At 36.7% G+C, this 15,684-nt stretch overlaps 1 protein-coding gene across 3 annotated transcripts in view; it reads left to right on the top strand.

Annotated features, from left to right (window-relative positions):
* Nucleotides 1-15,684, top strand: part of rgs3a (regulator of G protein signaling 3a) — a 299,175-nt gene that overhangs the window by 268,683 nt on the left and 14,808 nt on the right. For all 3 annotated transcript variants that reach the window (XM_041810282.1, XM_041810284.1, XM_041810283.1), the window contains one exon: nt 3,244-3,314. In XM_041810282.1, the coding sequence (XP_041666216.1) occupies nt 3,244-3,314 (71 nt within the window). The remainder of the gene's footprint in view (nt 1-3,243; nt 3,315-15,684) is intronic.

The following is a 15,684-nucleotide window of genomic DNA, read 5'->3' as shown; positions in this document are numbered from 1 at the left end:
TGTGCTGAGTCATAAAGCACCCAGCTCTCCTAATAGAAAACATAGGGGGGGCATAACACTTCCTATACATTTTCATTTGTATTAATACAGCACAAGTCAAATCAATTAGATTTAACAAGAAAAGTCTTTTTTTTTTCAGACTCAAAAACAGTAATGATTCGTTGATGACATCAATGCATGTGTGCTGGATTCATAGAATGTGGGCTTTTTAACCCCTTCTCACCACTGATCCTACTCAATTATGCCACTTTTTATATTTTTAGCCCATGTTTTCTACATTTAACTCATTTTTGTGACTTTTGAACCCAAATTTCCTATTTCATCTGGTGATTTTTGCAACTTTTCCACTTTATACCCAATTTTGCCACTTTTTAACGTCTTTTCAACATTTTCCACCCATTTTTACCCCTTTTTGCATTTCTGTAACCCATTTTTTTCTATCTTGAAATAAGAATTCTGTTCAAATGTTCAGTGAGTTTAATTTAGGGACTTCATGAATTAACACTGAAAGGTCATGTGACACCTCTACTATGGTGGGTCCTTATGGGTTAAACTGGCACCTGCTGTTTTTCTGTATTCTTTGCCAGTCGCTTAAACAGCTTTATATAGGTGATGTATTGACAAGGTTCATCAAGAATCCATTTGCACAACAGGATATCACTTCTTGCAGCTGCTATATTTACCTAGATGTATCGCCAAAAAACACAGAAAATGGGGACTAGTGTTATTTTTCAAATAAAATGATAGTCTGAAAAGCACATTGTCTGCACACAAAAACATACTTTCAATGTATGAGTGTAAAATTGGACACATAAAAGTTATGTACTAATCTTCTATTTCAATTTCTTGAAGGAGAGAAAATCAGATTTCCCAAAATGTCAAGTTCCTTACATAAAGGGTTGCTTGAAAAATTAAATATTTTTGACATCCTGAAAGGCTAATTTGAAATGGTTCACTATGATGAAATACTATTTGAAACTATACAATGCTATAAATTGGTATTATCATACAATACATAACAAACTGATCTGAAGTCGCAAAATGCAATTTGATACAATACAATATATTCGATACAATAAAATTAGGAAAAAATGCAATACAGTCAATTTCAATTCATTAGGATGTCCATCCATTATCTGTGTTTAAGGTCTAGGAGGGCTAGAGCCAATCCTTGGCTGTTATTGGGAGAAAGTTAGGGAACACCCTGGACTGGTTGCCAGTCAGTCACAGGGCACAACAGGGTATGAAACAATAAAATTTGACACGGTTTACACAACACAATGCAGTTTAATTAAATTGATAACAGCTGTTTAAAATTCTGTGCATGCGTTTCATACAACCCGATGCAATGCAATACAAAAAGATTAGATGGCAGACAGTACAATGCAATGCAATATATAGCATACAAGTCACATGCAATTTGTTATATCCATTCATCCATCCATTATCCACCCCACTTATCCCATTCAGGGTCGTTGGGGGCTGGGGCCAAACCCAGTTGTCATTGTACAGAAGGGGGGGTACACCATAGACTGGTCGCCTGTCAATCACAGGGCTGACATAAAAAAAAACAAGCAGTCACACTCACACCCGTGGGCAATTTAGTCTCACCAGTTAACCTAACCAGCATGGTTTTGGACTGTGGGAGGAAACTAGAGTACCCAGAGAGAACCCATCCATGCAAAGGGAGAATATTCAAACCTGTCCTGTCAGAAGCAGGAACCATCTTGCTATAAGGCAAGAGATGCAGAGTTTGCATTGTGCGCTCATAACAAGCTAGATGGTCCCACTAACCTTTCGTCTGCATGACACCACATCTTTGGTTTTCATAGAGAATTTCAAACAGTTTTCCATATTGCCTGAGTCCCTCGTAAAAGAGTTTCTGTCAAAAGAAGACAGTAGTGTTTCTGACTTCTGGAAGTCCTCCTGAGCTTATGCAGTGATTCCCATAACAGAATCATGCATGTTTTTAATGCAGGGCCCAAAGATCATCCACTATCTACTTTTCAACATTGTCCCTTGCACATAGATGTTTCCTCAGATTCTCTGAATCTTTCAATAATATTATGTACTGTAGATGGTGGGATATTCCAAGTCTTTCCCATTTTACGTTGAGGAACATTTTTCTGAAATTGTTCCTCAATTTCAGCTTCACATCTAAGACCCTGCCTCTCTTAAATGCTCCTTTTATACCCAATCATGTTACTGACCTGTTGCCAGTTAACCTGGTTAGTTTGAAAATGCTCCTTGAGCTGTTTTTCATTAGTAACACTTACTTTTTCTGCCTTTTATTGCCCTGTCCCTACTTTTTTTAGATGTGCTCCTGCCATTAAATTCAAAATAAGCAATGGTAATGTGTCTCAGTTTCAACATCTGATATTTTGTTTATGTTCTACTGTGAATAAAGTTGCATTCTGATTTATTTGCATTTTACACATTGCCTCAACTTTTTTGGAAATTGGTATAAATTTAAAACTATAGGGGATGACTTGAATGTGTTCTTTAATTCAAACATCTTGAGAATAAGAAGGTCAGCCTGAATGCGTCCCTACTTTGGTCAAAACGTCCTCCTTCTGAAGGTTGATAGAATCCTCACTCACCATGTGTTACCAGCTGTTACTGGGGTCCAGCTCTGATTCAACTCCTGTTCCTGTAATACAATGGCTCATTATTTAGAGCCTTACACACACATACAATGGGGCAGCTCCAGGCCATTAGATTAGTGCAGATTGACCTCTTCCCCACCCTAAGGCAACTTCCTTTTTTCTACCAACCAATCACAATGGAGGGTTGGCAGAAAGTGTAATGTGAAACCGGGGGTCTTGGCTCCACACTTCAAACCTGGAGCACAGTTGGAGGCCAACAGAAAACAACAGCCGCGGTCTTTCACACTCTCACACGCTCTCAGAATCTCCTGACTTTGCTAAACCAAGACATAAACTGTTTACAAACACCATCTGCTGCATACACACTCTCTGTGTTACTCACCACTAGGAGCTGCGCCTGCTGGGATTTACTCTGTGGACTGCTGCTATGGATTAAGCTTTCTTGTGGCTGGCTGTGTGCTGCAGACTAGGCCAGTTTTAGTCAAGCCTAACTGGACTCACTGAGGATTTACAAGTTAGCTTCGTTAGTGTTTGGGAAGAGTTAAAGCTAGAGACAGTATCTGCTTTAAGCACAGGGCCTTTCTTTCTGTGAGGAGGCCGGATGATGCAGTGTGTCTTCTCCTTCATCTCCCCCCAGCTGAGCTCCGGATCCCCCTGTAGCTGTGAGGTTGGCTCTGACGGGACAAAGAAGAAGAAATCCAAGAACCTGTGAGTCAAATCTTCATTTTTCATGTGCTTTCATTTGTACTAAGTTTTCATTCAGAATTTAATTGTGTTTAAAGCTGCATGACGAAATGGCACTGATGTTTTTTCTGAATGTGAATTTCTATGGAAGCCCGAAGCAGACATACATCTTTACTTTGATTCAGATTCATTTTCAAGGAATAATGGTCACTTTAGGAATGTTTTCTGGACATCTTAGCTTATTTATGTCATTATCTTGGGTTTATAGCGCTATGTTTTGTTTTGTTTTTTTTAATGAATTTCTTAGGAAAAAGGGATGTCAAAGGTTTAAAAGTTTTTAAATGGCGATTAATTTTAGAATTTCTGTTTATCACAAGTAATTGCCCTCATGGCCCTATTTTGCATTTAGAACTGTTCTTGTTTCATTTTGGATTTTTGATCCATCTCAAACTAAGGGTAACTCATTTCCTGTTTGAATATGGACCTTCCTTTACTTTGGAAGAAAATAAGAGACTTTGGGTAGATTGAAGATTATGACAACCTAATCAGGGAAAAAGGAACTTGTTATGGATTGGAAAGGAAATAAGGAAACAGTAAATCTTGTAACACCTATAGTGTTTTTTCACAATTACGTTGACAACATATGTTGTAACCTATGAAAACAAAGAAGATGGATCGTCCGGGACACTTCTGAGAGAAAGGACGGGAAATTTCCATCAAGAAAAACCCAAAGAAGATGAAAAAGAAGACCTCAGTCTCAACTACAACTCCTGGCTAGCTTAAAAACTAACAACAACTGCCAGTAACTGTCATGGAACACTGCCTGATCAACAGCAGATTACTGAATGCTACCTATTGAGATAGCATGGGGCAGCGCATACAAACGCAGCGGCCTGGCGCTCCATCACTAGCAGCAAAACAAAGCCTACATGTACACCAGAACTGACAGCATACCCACGGAGTTTACATCTTTACCGACAGAAGGATTTCTAACCCACGCTTAGACAACTGTGTTTCCTGCTACAGAGGAGAATGAAACGTAATTTCATTGTGTTTTTACAATGCAATGACAATAAACAACTATCTATCCATTTAAAAAGTTCCCTCTCTGGTAACACAAGGTCTAGTTGACTTTTGACTGGTCCTCTGACCTGTCTGAGTTTTTTTTTTAAGTGTACTGAGACATTAAGGAACATTGGTGGATTTATTTGCAATTAATAGCAATTAAAAGAAAAAGCAATTCCTTAATGATGGACCTTAACCTGTCACGAATAATGCTGGAGGCCATAAAGAAGGTTAAAATGACCTTTCAATCATGGTGAGAAAACATCACAAATAAGGCAAGATATTGAGGAAAAAAATGAAATTTTCGTGTTATAAAGGCCAATTTTGGACAAATTGCAGGATACTTTCAAGTTAACAAGGATAATAAGCTCTAATTAAATGAAAGGGACAAATTCATAGCTGTCATCACAATTCCTTAACAAATCATTTATACTTTTGAACGCAATGCAAATGATGGCATCTGATTTAATCAGATAGACACAGAATTTAAACTGTTTCTTTGATACAATGAACATAAACTTAGGGATATTATAATATTTCTTTTACAAAAATAATATTTAATGCAAATCTTTCTAATAATACATAGAAATATTATTTAATCAGCAACAATTACAGCCAGGTATAGCTCAAATTTACTTTTCTGTGTCTTGATTTTTTTTAAATTGACTTGTGGGCTGCATCAAGTAAAAAAAGGGCCATATGTGGCCCCCAGTTGCCCATCACTGATTAAGACCTTAAAACACGCTGAGCCCAGGATCACTGACCGTTCCAAGTGGAAGCGCATGCGTTGTTTTCAATATCTCAGGAACCGTCAAACAGATCTTTATGAAGTAAATTGTATCCAGAAGCCTACCTTTTTGCCAATCTATGGATGGATTCTGGCATTCATATCCCTTATTCAACATCTTTAATTCAGCCGCAACGTGTGATATTTTTTAAGAGCTTTGATACTACGAATCCACATAGCTAAATCCATGACAAAATGACTATCTTTTACATTTTTGCTACATAAAACTAAGCAGAATACCCAAGGTTATAATCATTTTGAAAATTTCTTTAGTTTTATTTTTATTTGGTTTTCACCTTTTGTTTCAATTTTCAGTTTTTTTTTTACCACTGTTTTTTAAGTTTATTTTAGTTTTTATTTTGCAAAAATGCTCTGTTTTAGTTTAGTTTTTATTAGTTTTAGTGTTAGTTTTGTTTGAAATTAGAGATACCTGCCAGGCGCAAGACCCAAAAGGTCTCTGTACTTCTATATTTTAATAATTCAATTTTAATGTTTAAGACCTAAAATTACCATTGTTTAAAGTTGTCTTCAATTAAATCCGGCATGTTTACTCTTTCCAGGCTTGGGTGTTCATGTCAGCCAGTATGCTAGTGTTAAAGATTAAAACTAAGGACATTTTGTCCCTAATTCTATTTCATTTTAGTTAGTTTTGTAAGCATGTGATACAGTTTTAGTTTTTTTGTAAAGCTTGCTTTTTATTTAGTTTCAGTTAACTAAAATGATTTTTACATTTAAGTTTTAGTTAGTTTTAGTGAAATATAATAACCATGGCCAGACCAGTACCATGAAAAAAAACTTTTTGCTTTATTTGTCAAATAAAAAAATGACTGTGACACTTTGTATTTAGTAGGGAAACAAATGGTAATACAACATTTAGTAAAATGTAGATTGCTTTTATAGTCTCAACTGTTATCTAAAATTAACCATTCCTACGGTCAACACTGAGGTATCAGCTCCTTCCCATGCAAATTTAATCAACATGGTAAATCAATGAAAGGGTTAAAATTTCACACCCTTTTTACAACCATTCTTTAATGAATGTCTTTTCTAATGCCAAACCAGTGGTGAGTGATGAAAGCCTTCTAGAGCACATGGGGGGTTAATTGAGACTTAAGTTCTGACACCTGGTGATGGTGTGACTGGGTCAGTAGAGAGGGAAATGTCAGGACATGTCCGTGCCAGGATGGATGGATTTGACACTTTTCACTAGTCTCATTTTCATCAGTTATTTTCATCTTAAGGTGATAGTGAAGGTATAAACGAATCACTTAACAGTGATGATCATCCTTTTAATTAAGTAGCCAATGATGTGTGCTGCTGAAGAGTGTGGAGCCATATGTGTGCCACACATTCTCAGCAGTGTGAGAATCGAGGTTTGTGTGCGTTTGTCAGATGTGTCAGTCGACACCTCGGTGATTCATCAGCTGTTGAATGAGCTGTATTCACGCTCCCGTTCATCAAGATGAAAGCACATTTCACGCCATGAGGACAATGAAACCACTCAGCGAGGCTGTCCTCAGGCCTGATAGCCACCCATTCTTCCACACAAGCTGTGGTTTTATGTTGTTTGGTTAACCAGCAGATTAAGTGATTAAGATTCCTCAGCCCCCTTTTTTTCCTAGAATCTGGAGTATGTTTCCTTTTTGGCAGCTGTTACTGAAGGCTTCTGACCAGCTTCATTTCCTTTAATAAAGCAGACATTTAACACAACACAGCAGTGATTTTTGGGGGCTCTGCTCCTACTTAAACACATTTTTCAATCTAGATTGCATGTCATTTTTTCAGTTTGCTGAAAAGAAGAGATTAAAACATATCAGAGATCAATTTCTGATCCATTTTGGAAAGAAATTACAATCCATTACTGCCCACATCCCTTTCTCTCTTGGCTTTCTTCATGGAAATGCTCACTTTGCATCACTCATTTGTGTTTAAATGCCACACGGAGGAAAATAAAACAAGAAGATGAAGGTGCTGATCTAGATTAACATTTGCCATGACTCCTTTTGGTTTCATGTGAGTCTAAAAACTGAAATACATAAGCTCTGCCATTTCTGAAAATGTCACCAAACACGTCACAGCTCATGAAGTTGCCGCTTTCAGAAAATTTCCTATCACAGTGTGTCAAATACCATAAGAGAAGGGCATTCATGTGGTCTCCTCTCATGAATTTGAAGGCACCATGAGAATAGCATTCATACATTTAAATCCATTCAGTTTCCCCTAATACCAAGTAAATCTGGGGACTTCTGTAAATTATACCTCAAAGTATTTTAAAACTCAGAAACATCGAGTTTTTTCACCTGAAAACTTGACTGACTCACTGTACATTTTGAACCAGCACAGTCAGACATGGCAGAACTCCACATCTTTGCTTGAGAGTATTTGTTGACACAGGTCGAGGTTAGCAAACAGTGATTATGTTAGCAATAATAGGTAAACAAACATGCATCATTATGTTAGCTTGTCTAATATTATACATAACCTTCGTATGTGGAGGTTGTTCTTTGATTAGCTGAGCTTTATTGATCCCTAGAGAACAGTACATCTGCACGTGCAGAGAAGTGGGACAAACAGGGAAGAAATGTTAGAAAAATAAACAAGAGGCAGGAGCCAGAGTTGTTTTTGGATTAAAAGTGCAATACTGTATCAGGAAGAGAAACATACTGGTGTGGATAGCAGCAACAAAGTCAGCAGTAAATGTACAATTGTGGTGTTATGCCTAAACTTATAGATATTTGCACAGATGTGGAAACATTATAAGTAAATTATTTTGTACTCAGTATAAGGAGGAAAGGACCCACTCAACTCACAACGTTTCATGTATCATTATACTGGATTTGCATAGTATCTATCATGATATTGCATGGTTTCAAGAACAATTGTGATTGTTTCTATAGCCCAATTCCAAGTGCAATATGTTTTTCAACAGGCATTTTGGTATTTTGGAAGTTGTTAATGGTACTTCTTAGTAGTAACTGTATTACTAAACAAGAGATTAAAGTCTGCATTACCCCTTTAAGGAGAGTACTGAGGGTACGAGTAAGCAAGCTGGGCTTCACAGCGCTGCAGACAGGTAGAGTTGTATTATGGTGGGGCTGTTGGAACACCCAAGCCCTAGTTGTTTTGAGTAATTTAGAGAATTTTATGTCAAATTGGGTTGAAAATCAGTGCTGGCTTAAATGAAGGCATAACAGAGAAAAGCCCCTCTGTTTGGCACTATTTTACTATTTTGTGATGCAGTAAATAGGCTGTGTGTTTTTCTGCCTCAGCACTGGTCAGCTGTTTGATCAGCTGGTATGCAGGTTTCAAAAGAGACAACAAATAAAACTACTTATAAAGAACAATTTTGACTTGAATGACGATGACTCACAATGTGGAGCTCCCAGTGTGCCGTGTACTGTCATCATCCTGCATTGCAAAACTCACTGTTGATAATATTACACCATCATGGTATCAGTGCAGATGCCTGAAGGCATGAAGATGACGGAGCTTTGAAAAAACCTAAAGTGACCAAATTGCAAATAACAATAAATAATAATTGAAATTAAAATACAATTGCAAATATAAGAATAGCATTTAAATCTATAGGGCTTTTTTAAAGCAAGGATTACTATTTTATTTCTTCATGAGTAGCGATGAAATCTTGCTGAAGGACCTTTTTGGGATATTTGTTTGAATAAGCTTGACTTTAAAAGATGAATCTAAAGTCTGCAGATAAAACATTCTTCTGATTAAGATACAGCATCTCAATGTATTTTGTCACATTTATCAAAATTGTTCCTTCTTTCTCAGTATGCATAGATATAGTACATAGATATTGAGTGTTCAGGCAGTCCCAGAAGCTTCAAATAAATGGATAATTCTAAAAACGCATTTACATTTCTACCAGATTTTGATGGTTCATTCTGAAAACGGGATACTGGTGAACTCCAAAAGTTGACTTTTGATTTTACCATTAAAGACACGTCTGTTATCGGCATTAAAAGCTGCCTGATAGAAATCCTTCAATCTTCTGTAGTCACAATGACCTCCCACCATTGAGTTCAACCCTTTGTCTATCATCATTAGCCAAACCAACAAGGACGAGCCACAAAGCGTGGTGGAAACTCTTCATGTTTACACACTTGTCTCCTGCATTTCACAGCCCTCATTTCCACTAAACCCACAATGCCATGATCCTGTTATCATTTATAAATAGGTTTTCATTGTCCAGCATTTGACCCATTTTCAACCATTTTTCATTATGCCACTCTGTAAACCAATAACAGGGGCAATAATCTCTTCAATCATAATAAGCCACACCAATAAACATGCCCTCAATACAATATCTTCCCATGTTTCTCAGAGGAATACAAATGCAATATGATGTTGCTATAGATAGAAATCACAGGCTTTCTTTAAAACCAAGCATGAAGGAAATTAAATTATTTTCTCTAGATGTTAGGGGCTGATAGATAACATATAGGGGAGACAAGAAGATGCATGACAGGAGCCAGAAGGATCTTATATCCTGGAAAAAACATGGAGAGATGGAGCAATTTATAGCTTGAAGAAGGAAGTCTGACCTCAAGCTGTCTGATTTTTGCTGCAGAGTTTGCAGTAATAGCAGCAGATTGATTTTCTGTCCTCTCACTGTCCCTCCTGTTGTGTTCAATATGTGTAGTGGGTTTTTAACTTTTACCAGATCAGTTCAATATGAACATGGACAAACCACAGAAACGTCCCATCTGTAGATGGTTTAAGTCTAGTTATTAAAGGATAGGTGGGAATACTTTGATATGATACAACATGATATGATGTGATGGGGTATGATATGGTATGATTTGTTGTGATAGGGTATGCAATGTTCTGGTACGTTCCATTACAATATGATACAGTAGAATAAAAACGACTGGATACATTAGGGTAATTCAGAGGTGGAAAGAGTGCGACTATTTTACTCATGTAAAAGTACAGTAACTTTGGGCAAAATAGGTAAACAGTATAAGTAAAAAAGTATTTAATTTAAGGTTTTCCTGAAAGTTCTGAGTACTGAGTAGCAACTGGGAAGATGCATGGTTAAATATGATGTTTCCTTATTTACAATGACAACACAAGGATACACATTATCTGCTTATTTAGGTAGTGTCACACTTTTATTATAAAGTAAGACTTCCCCCAAAATGCACTCAAGTAAAAGTAAAATAGCTGATTATCAAAATGTACTCAAAACAGTACGGGTTCTCAAAAAACTACTTAAGTACAGTATTCAGTGTCATTATTAAATCAAAAGCAACTAAATCAATTGGTCAACAGACTGAAATTTATATCAAATAGAGTAAAATAAAAAACTGGGGGCCCCTGCACCTCCCTCAAAAATGTCCAAATGTTATAGTTCAGCACTGCGAAATAATGCAAGTAAAATTGATTTAACCATTGTAAAAACATTGCTTATAAATCCAGAAATTATGGTTCAAAAATGCATTAAAATGCATAGATATTTGTAAAAAAAAAAAATTGCTGGTTAAGGGGGAGGGTCTTGTGTAATATTCTTTCTGAGGGCCCAAAATCCTTAGCTACGTCCCTGGTTTAGGTATATTAAATCACCATGTAATATGATAACATAGAGCACAATATGTTATCAGTGTTAATTTTGTCAAATAAAGCAATGACTAAAAATATTTGTCAACTACCTTTTTTCACACGACAAAAACTAGATTAAGACTTGCCAAAAATAGCTCTTTGATGACTTAAACTGACTTAAAGTTGTTTTAGTTTTCGTCAAGATGACAAAAACTAGACTAAAATGTAATGTAATTTTCGTCTGACATTCAAAGTCCATCATATTTCTGGGTAAATCTGTCAAAATACAATGCATCTGTATCCATTCTGCTTTTCAGCTGTGGAAAGCAGGGACCCCAGGTTTGGCAGAGTGCCGAGAACACACTACCATGATTTGGTACCAGACTTAGGACAGAATAGATACTTGGACTAAAAGTTAAAGGTCACATATTATGCAAAATACATTTTATACTTTCAGGCTTTTCAAGCAAAAATATGGGCCCCTGGCCTGTCAACAATCCCCCCAAGAATCAGGAAAATCCACCTCTTTCTTTACCTTTCAGAAAATGTGTGCTGAAACAAGCCGTTCTCAGATTTTCCCCTCATGATGTCATGTGGGGAGTTAGCACCGCCCCCAGGTTTGGTTTGCCCTCTCCGCTTGGAAGAAAGTTCTGTCTTCCTCTCCTGATCCTCCTACAGGATCAGGAGAACAAAATCCATCAAGTCGCATCCATTTCCTGAGAGGAGCAGAGTCAGGGGCGGAGTCAGACAGCTCAGTAACATCTAAAGCTATAGAAAAAGCTCATTCTGAGCAGGGCTGAAACAGATGTTTTTAGCCATGCAAAAACCCGATACTGGAGTGTTTTTTCAGCAACAAAACTTAACAGGTCTGTTTTGGGGACCTCTGAGACCAATATAAACTTGTCTTAAAAGGGTAAAATAGGTGACCTTTAAGACTAAAATGGAGGGACTTTTATGGACTAAAACAAGACTAAAGCCCTAAGGGGTAGAAATGACTTAAATGTGGCTAAAAGTAAAAGTAAATTATTTAACATGCTATTATGCTGTTTTATGCCTTTTAATAAATAAAATGCATAAGTTTGCCTAAATGTAAAATAAGAACATGGTCATTTGGTGAGATTTATGCTGGAATTAAAGAAATGTTTAAAAGACATCCTTAAAACGTTAGTCTGCACATAACTATTCTTAAATATACACAACAATGTTCAATGATAGATTAGATAAGAAATTCCAATATGGTGGAATAGGATTGAACATGACATAATAGGACACAAGATGATATAACAGGAGGATGTGACATGAAACAGAGCAGTAAATCACGAGGAATACAATAAAAAATACAATAAAATGGCTGTATTTTATGTTCTGATAGGATACAAATCAAATTATTGGATAAGAAAGTATACAATAAAATACAATTTATTATGTAATAATACCTCATATCAGTATGATTCAATAAGACTGGATGTGACATAGTAGCATTTGATCAAACAGGATACGAGATTATATGATTTGGTATCAAAAGATAAGATACAATATGGTGTCATAAAATATGATCCTGTACTATGATACATTTTACTATCTTGTCCCCTAAAGGTCAATTCCCCTGTTATAGTCGTACCATAAAACATCTGCTTTACACCCTCGTTATCATCAGTGATTAGAAGATTTCAGATGATAATCAATGAAGCAAGAACATCAACCAAAGCTGTGTAATTAAGATGAAATTAGATGGAAAAAAATCACCTTGGAATATTCCTCTTTACTTTTATAAAACACGCGGTCATTCATGCATCATCTATCACAAAAACCCCATTCAGACCTCAGATTTTCCTTCCAACCCTGACTACTTCTCTGACTCCCCTGTTTTTATATTTTGTTTCTTTCCAGCCCTCTTCCGTTAGCTCCTTGTGTCTACTCCTCTAGACTCAGCACAGCTGTTTTCCTGAAATTGTCCGTATTATCTCCTCCTCTCCCTTCCTCCATAATGACCTTTTGTTTTTACTCAGCCCAGGTGTTCTGCTTCCCTAAGTAATAGATCCCGATTTCCCATCCAGCAGTTTACAAAAAGAGTTGCAATAAAACTGTAAACCAACAGCTCACTGAGCAGAGCACCAGGCTCATATGTGCAGAAATGTGAGCTCCTCAACAGATTAATCTAACTTTATAAACATGATGCATACCCAGAGGCAGAGTTTTTCATTTCTTTGGGTGTTCTTTACTACACAAATGTGCAAGAAAAAGACGTGAGATAGCTCAGTTATTAGAAATGGTATCAAACTTTATATCATAAAAAAAACATGAAATGGTGTTAGACTGAGAGGACAGAGAACAACAGGATAAAAGGCAGAGTGTTTGTAAGGTGTTCTTAGAGAACATAGCACAAATTACATTTATATGTCGATGACATGCTTCTCTGCCAGTATAGAGCTGTGCTTCTCAGTATGATACTGATTCTGCGCTGTCTGCAGGAGCATTGCTCAGGCAAATGACTCATCTGATTTGCTCCAGAGTGGCACGTAAGGCAGTCCTCGTGGGCTGTGAAAGTTGGTCAAGGTGAATGATGTTCTCTGACCCTGTTGTTGAGTCAATGTTGACACTGTGGTACAATTAAACTGGTTATGTCTTTATGGTATCTTTATCATCTGGACTCTTTGCATAGATACATAGAATAAAAATATAAAATACAATACCAAATCTTAACCCCTTAATGCCTACTGTATCATATTTGATACACACTTTTATGAGACCTCTAACTAATCAACATGATCCATAAATTACTTAAAAACCTTCTGAATAAAATCTGATAAATCATAAAAATGCCCTCCAGTCGATTATCAGTTGCCAATATGCCTAATGTATCAATGTGATACAAAAAAGTTATATGTGAAATTTTAGAAGACATTAGCATGCTGATAAAGCGTAAGTTTTATCAGAACTTGACAACATTTCTTCATTAAAAGAAGAACAAAGAACAGCATTGGGTTGTTTTCTTTTCAAAAAAGACAAAAGTCGTGTACTGACATGTCTACAGTCGCCACAGTCACGTTATGCAGCTCTCTATGGAGTTTAATCCTCCGTAGTGGTGACCTTCGGTAGCAGCTACGTCACGTGTTTTGTTGCTCTGATTGACCCGTAAAGATGTGACAGACAGAACATTCATCGAATCCGCCTCTGAGTTTTTTTTTCAGACCCTCCGCCCTTTCCCAAACGCAGTCTATGGAAGGTTTACCAGATGGAGGTGTGAAACAAATCCATCTAGTTACTGTGTTCACATATACACACTAAATATGGGAAATACGCTTGCAGGCTGTTGGGAGAAACTTCTAGGAACTCATACCAAAAATTTCGGCTTTCCGCATTCACACATGCAACTCCTGAAACTGAAACTCCTGATACCTGAAAATGTAGTGTATTTTTCAACAGTACCTGGCTGCAGACATCCATGAACACATGCACATTTTAATGTTAGTGGGTATTATTTAGCAAAGAGGTTCTTAAGTGGTGGGTCATGAAGCTCTTTCCAGTGGGTTGCAAATTTGTGTCAGGAAAAAAAAATGTGGCAAAAAACCTTTGTACAGAATTACTAAGCTGATATACAGTAAATTCATATTCATTCTCTTTAGGTTTTCCTATGATAACAAGTTAATTACAGTATTTGTCCTGAAATTTCTCCTTATTTATCTTATTTTCTTTGGACAACACAGCTGGTGTTCCCAAAATAATCCTTCACATCCTTCTTCCTTTTTGGATTTTAAACGTGTTTGTTTTGCCCTGTGTCTTTGTTCAGTGTGGGGTTTTTTTTCCATGTACTGTCCAAGCTACAACTTTTCATTAAAGTTATTTGAGTAGTTGAACATTTTCAAAAAACTGGGTTAAATTTTCTCTTAAGGAGGGGGAGATGCCAGACCAGTTGACAAACACATGTCCATTCAGGTCACTTGTTGATCTGTGAATCAAGAGGACTCACTGGTGAAAGCAGTTCTCCTTAGCGTCTTTTTAGGGTTTTAATATTGTTAGAGTTTAAAATTATGGGCAGCAACATTTGTGTTTTGTCATTTAAAACTGAAATAGTGGGTATACCAGACTTTAAAATCGATTTGTTTCAAATCACTTTTTTGTTGTTTTTAAAGTTCACCAGTTATTTACATGCCTTTATTTTTCCCAGCTTTTGTTTTGATTATTAAACATCAGACGTTATCATTGCTGAATATATCTAATATATCCAATGTTTTGATATCCATTTGGAATTTTTAAACTGAGAATTTGTGGTTAGGATAGGGCCTTATAGGATGGCTGATTCTAAGTTACTTTATTATATCGTTTAAATATTTACAGTGGATAGTGGTGTTTGCAGAAGCTAACTGCTCATGCACTTTCAGATGTCCAATCCAATCCACTTTATTAATGTAGCACATTTAAAAACATTAAAGTTAACTAAAGTGCTGCACAGTAAAAATGTAGAAATAGAGCACAAGCAAACAAGAACACAGGGATAAATAATTAAATGACAATAAGGCACGTTTTAAAGGTCGGCAGGGTGGGGAGCGTTTTGATTTCAAGAGGTAATACCAGCTGCATGTGTTTATGGATGTCTGCTGTGTGCAGCCTTGTGCCCCTAGAATGTTTCAAAGTTTTGGGCATGTGTAAAGGCACCAGAAGAGGTACGACAGATTACATACAGGAAAATCCACTGTGAGCAAATGAGCTGATGCTATGGCTTCATATCATGCTACAGCTGCAGAACCACATGAAGCCACTTCAGTCTTGCCCTGTCTGCCAATCTGATTTTTCTACTCTTTTGCTGATACTTTGGATATATTCAACAACACATAGTGTTGATATATAAGCAACAACTGCCATTTCATCTGTATAACTTACACAGTTACCACTGCAGCTTCTTTTTAGCATCACATCATGCCTCTTGAGATACCTGCAGCCTCATTAGAATAAATCAGTAACATAAAAACAGAGGATCAC

The sequence above is a fragment of the Cheilinus undulatus genome, linkage group 17 (assembly GCF_018320785.1).
Source record: "Cheilinus undulatus linkage group 17, ASM1832078v1, whole genome shotgun sequence".
NCBI classification, from domain to species: domain Eukaryota; kingdom Metazoa; phylum Chordata; class Actinopteri; order Labriformes; family Labridae; genus Cheilinus; species Cheilinus undulatus.
This window is presented reverse-complemented; position numbering and strand designations above follow the sequence as displayed.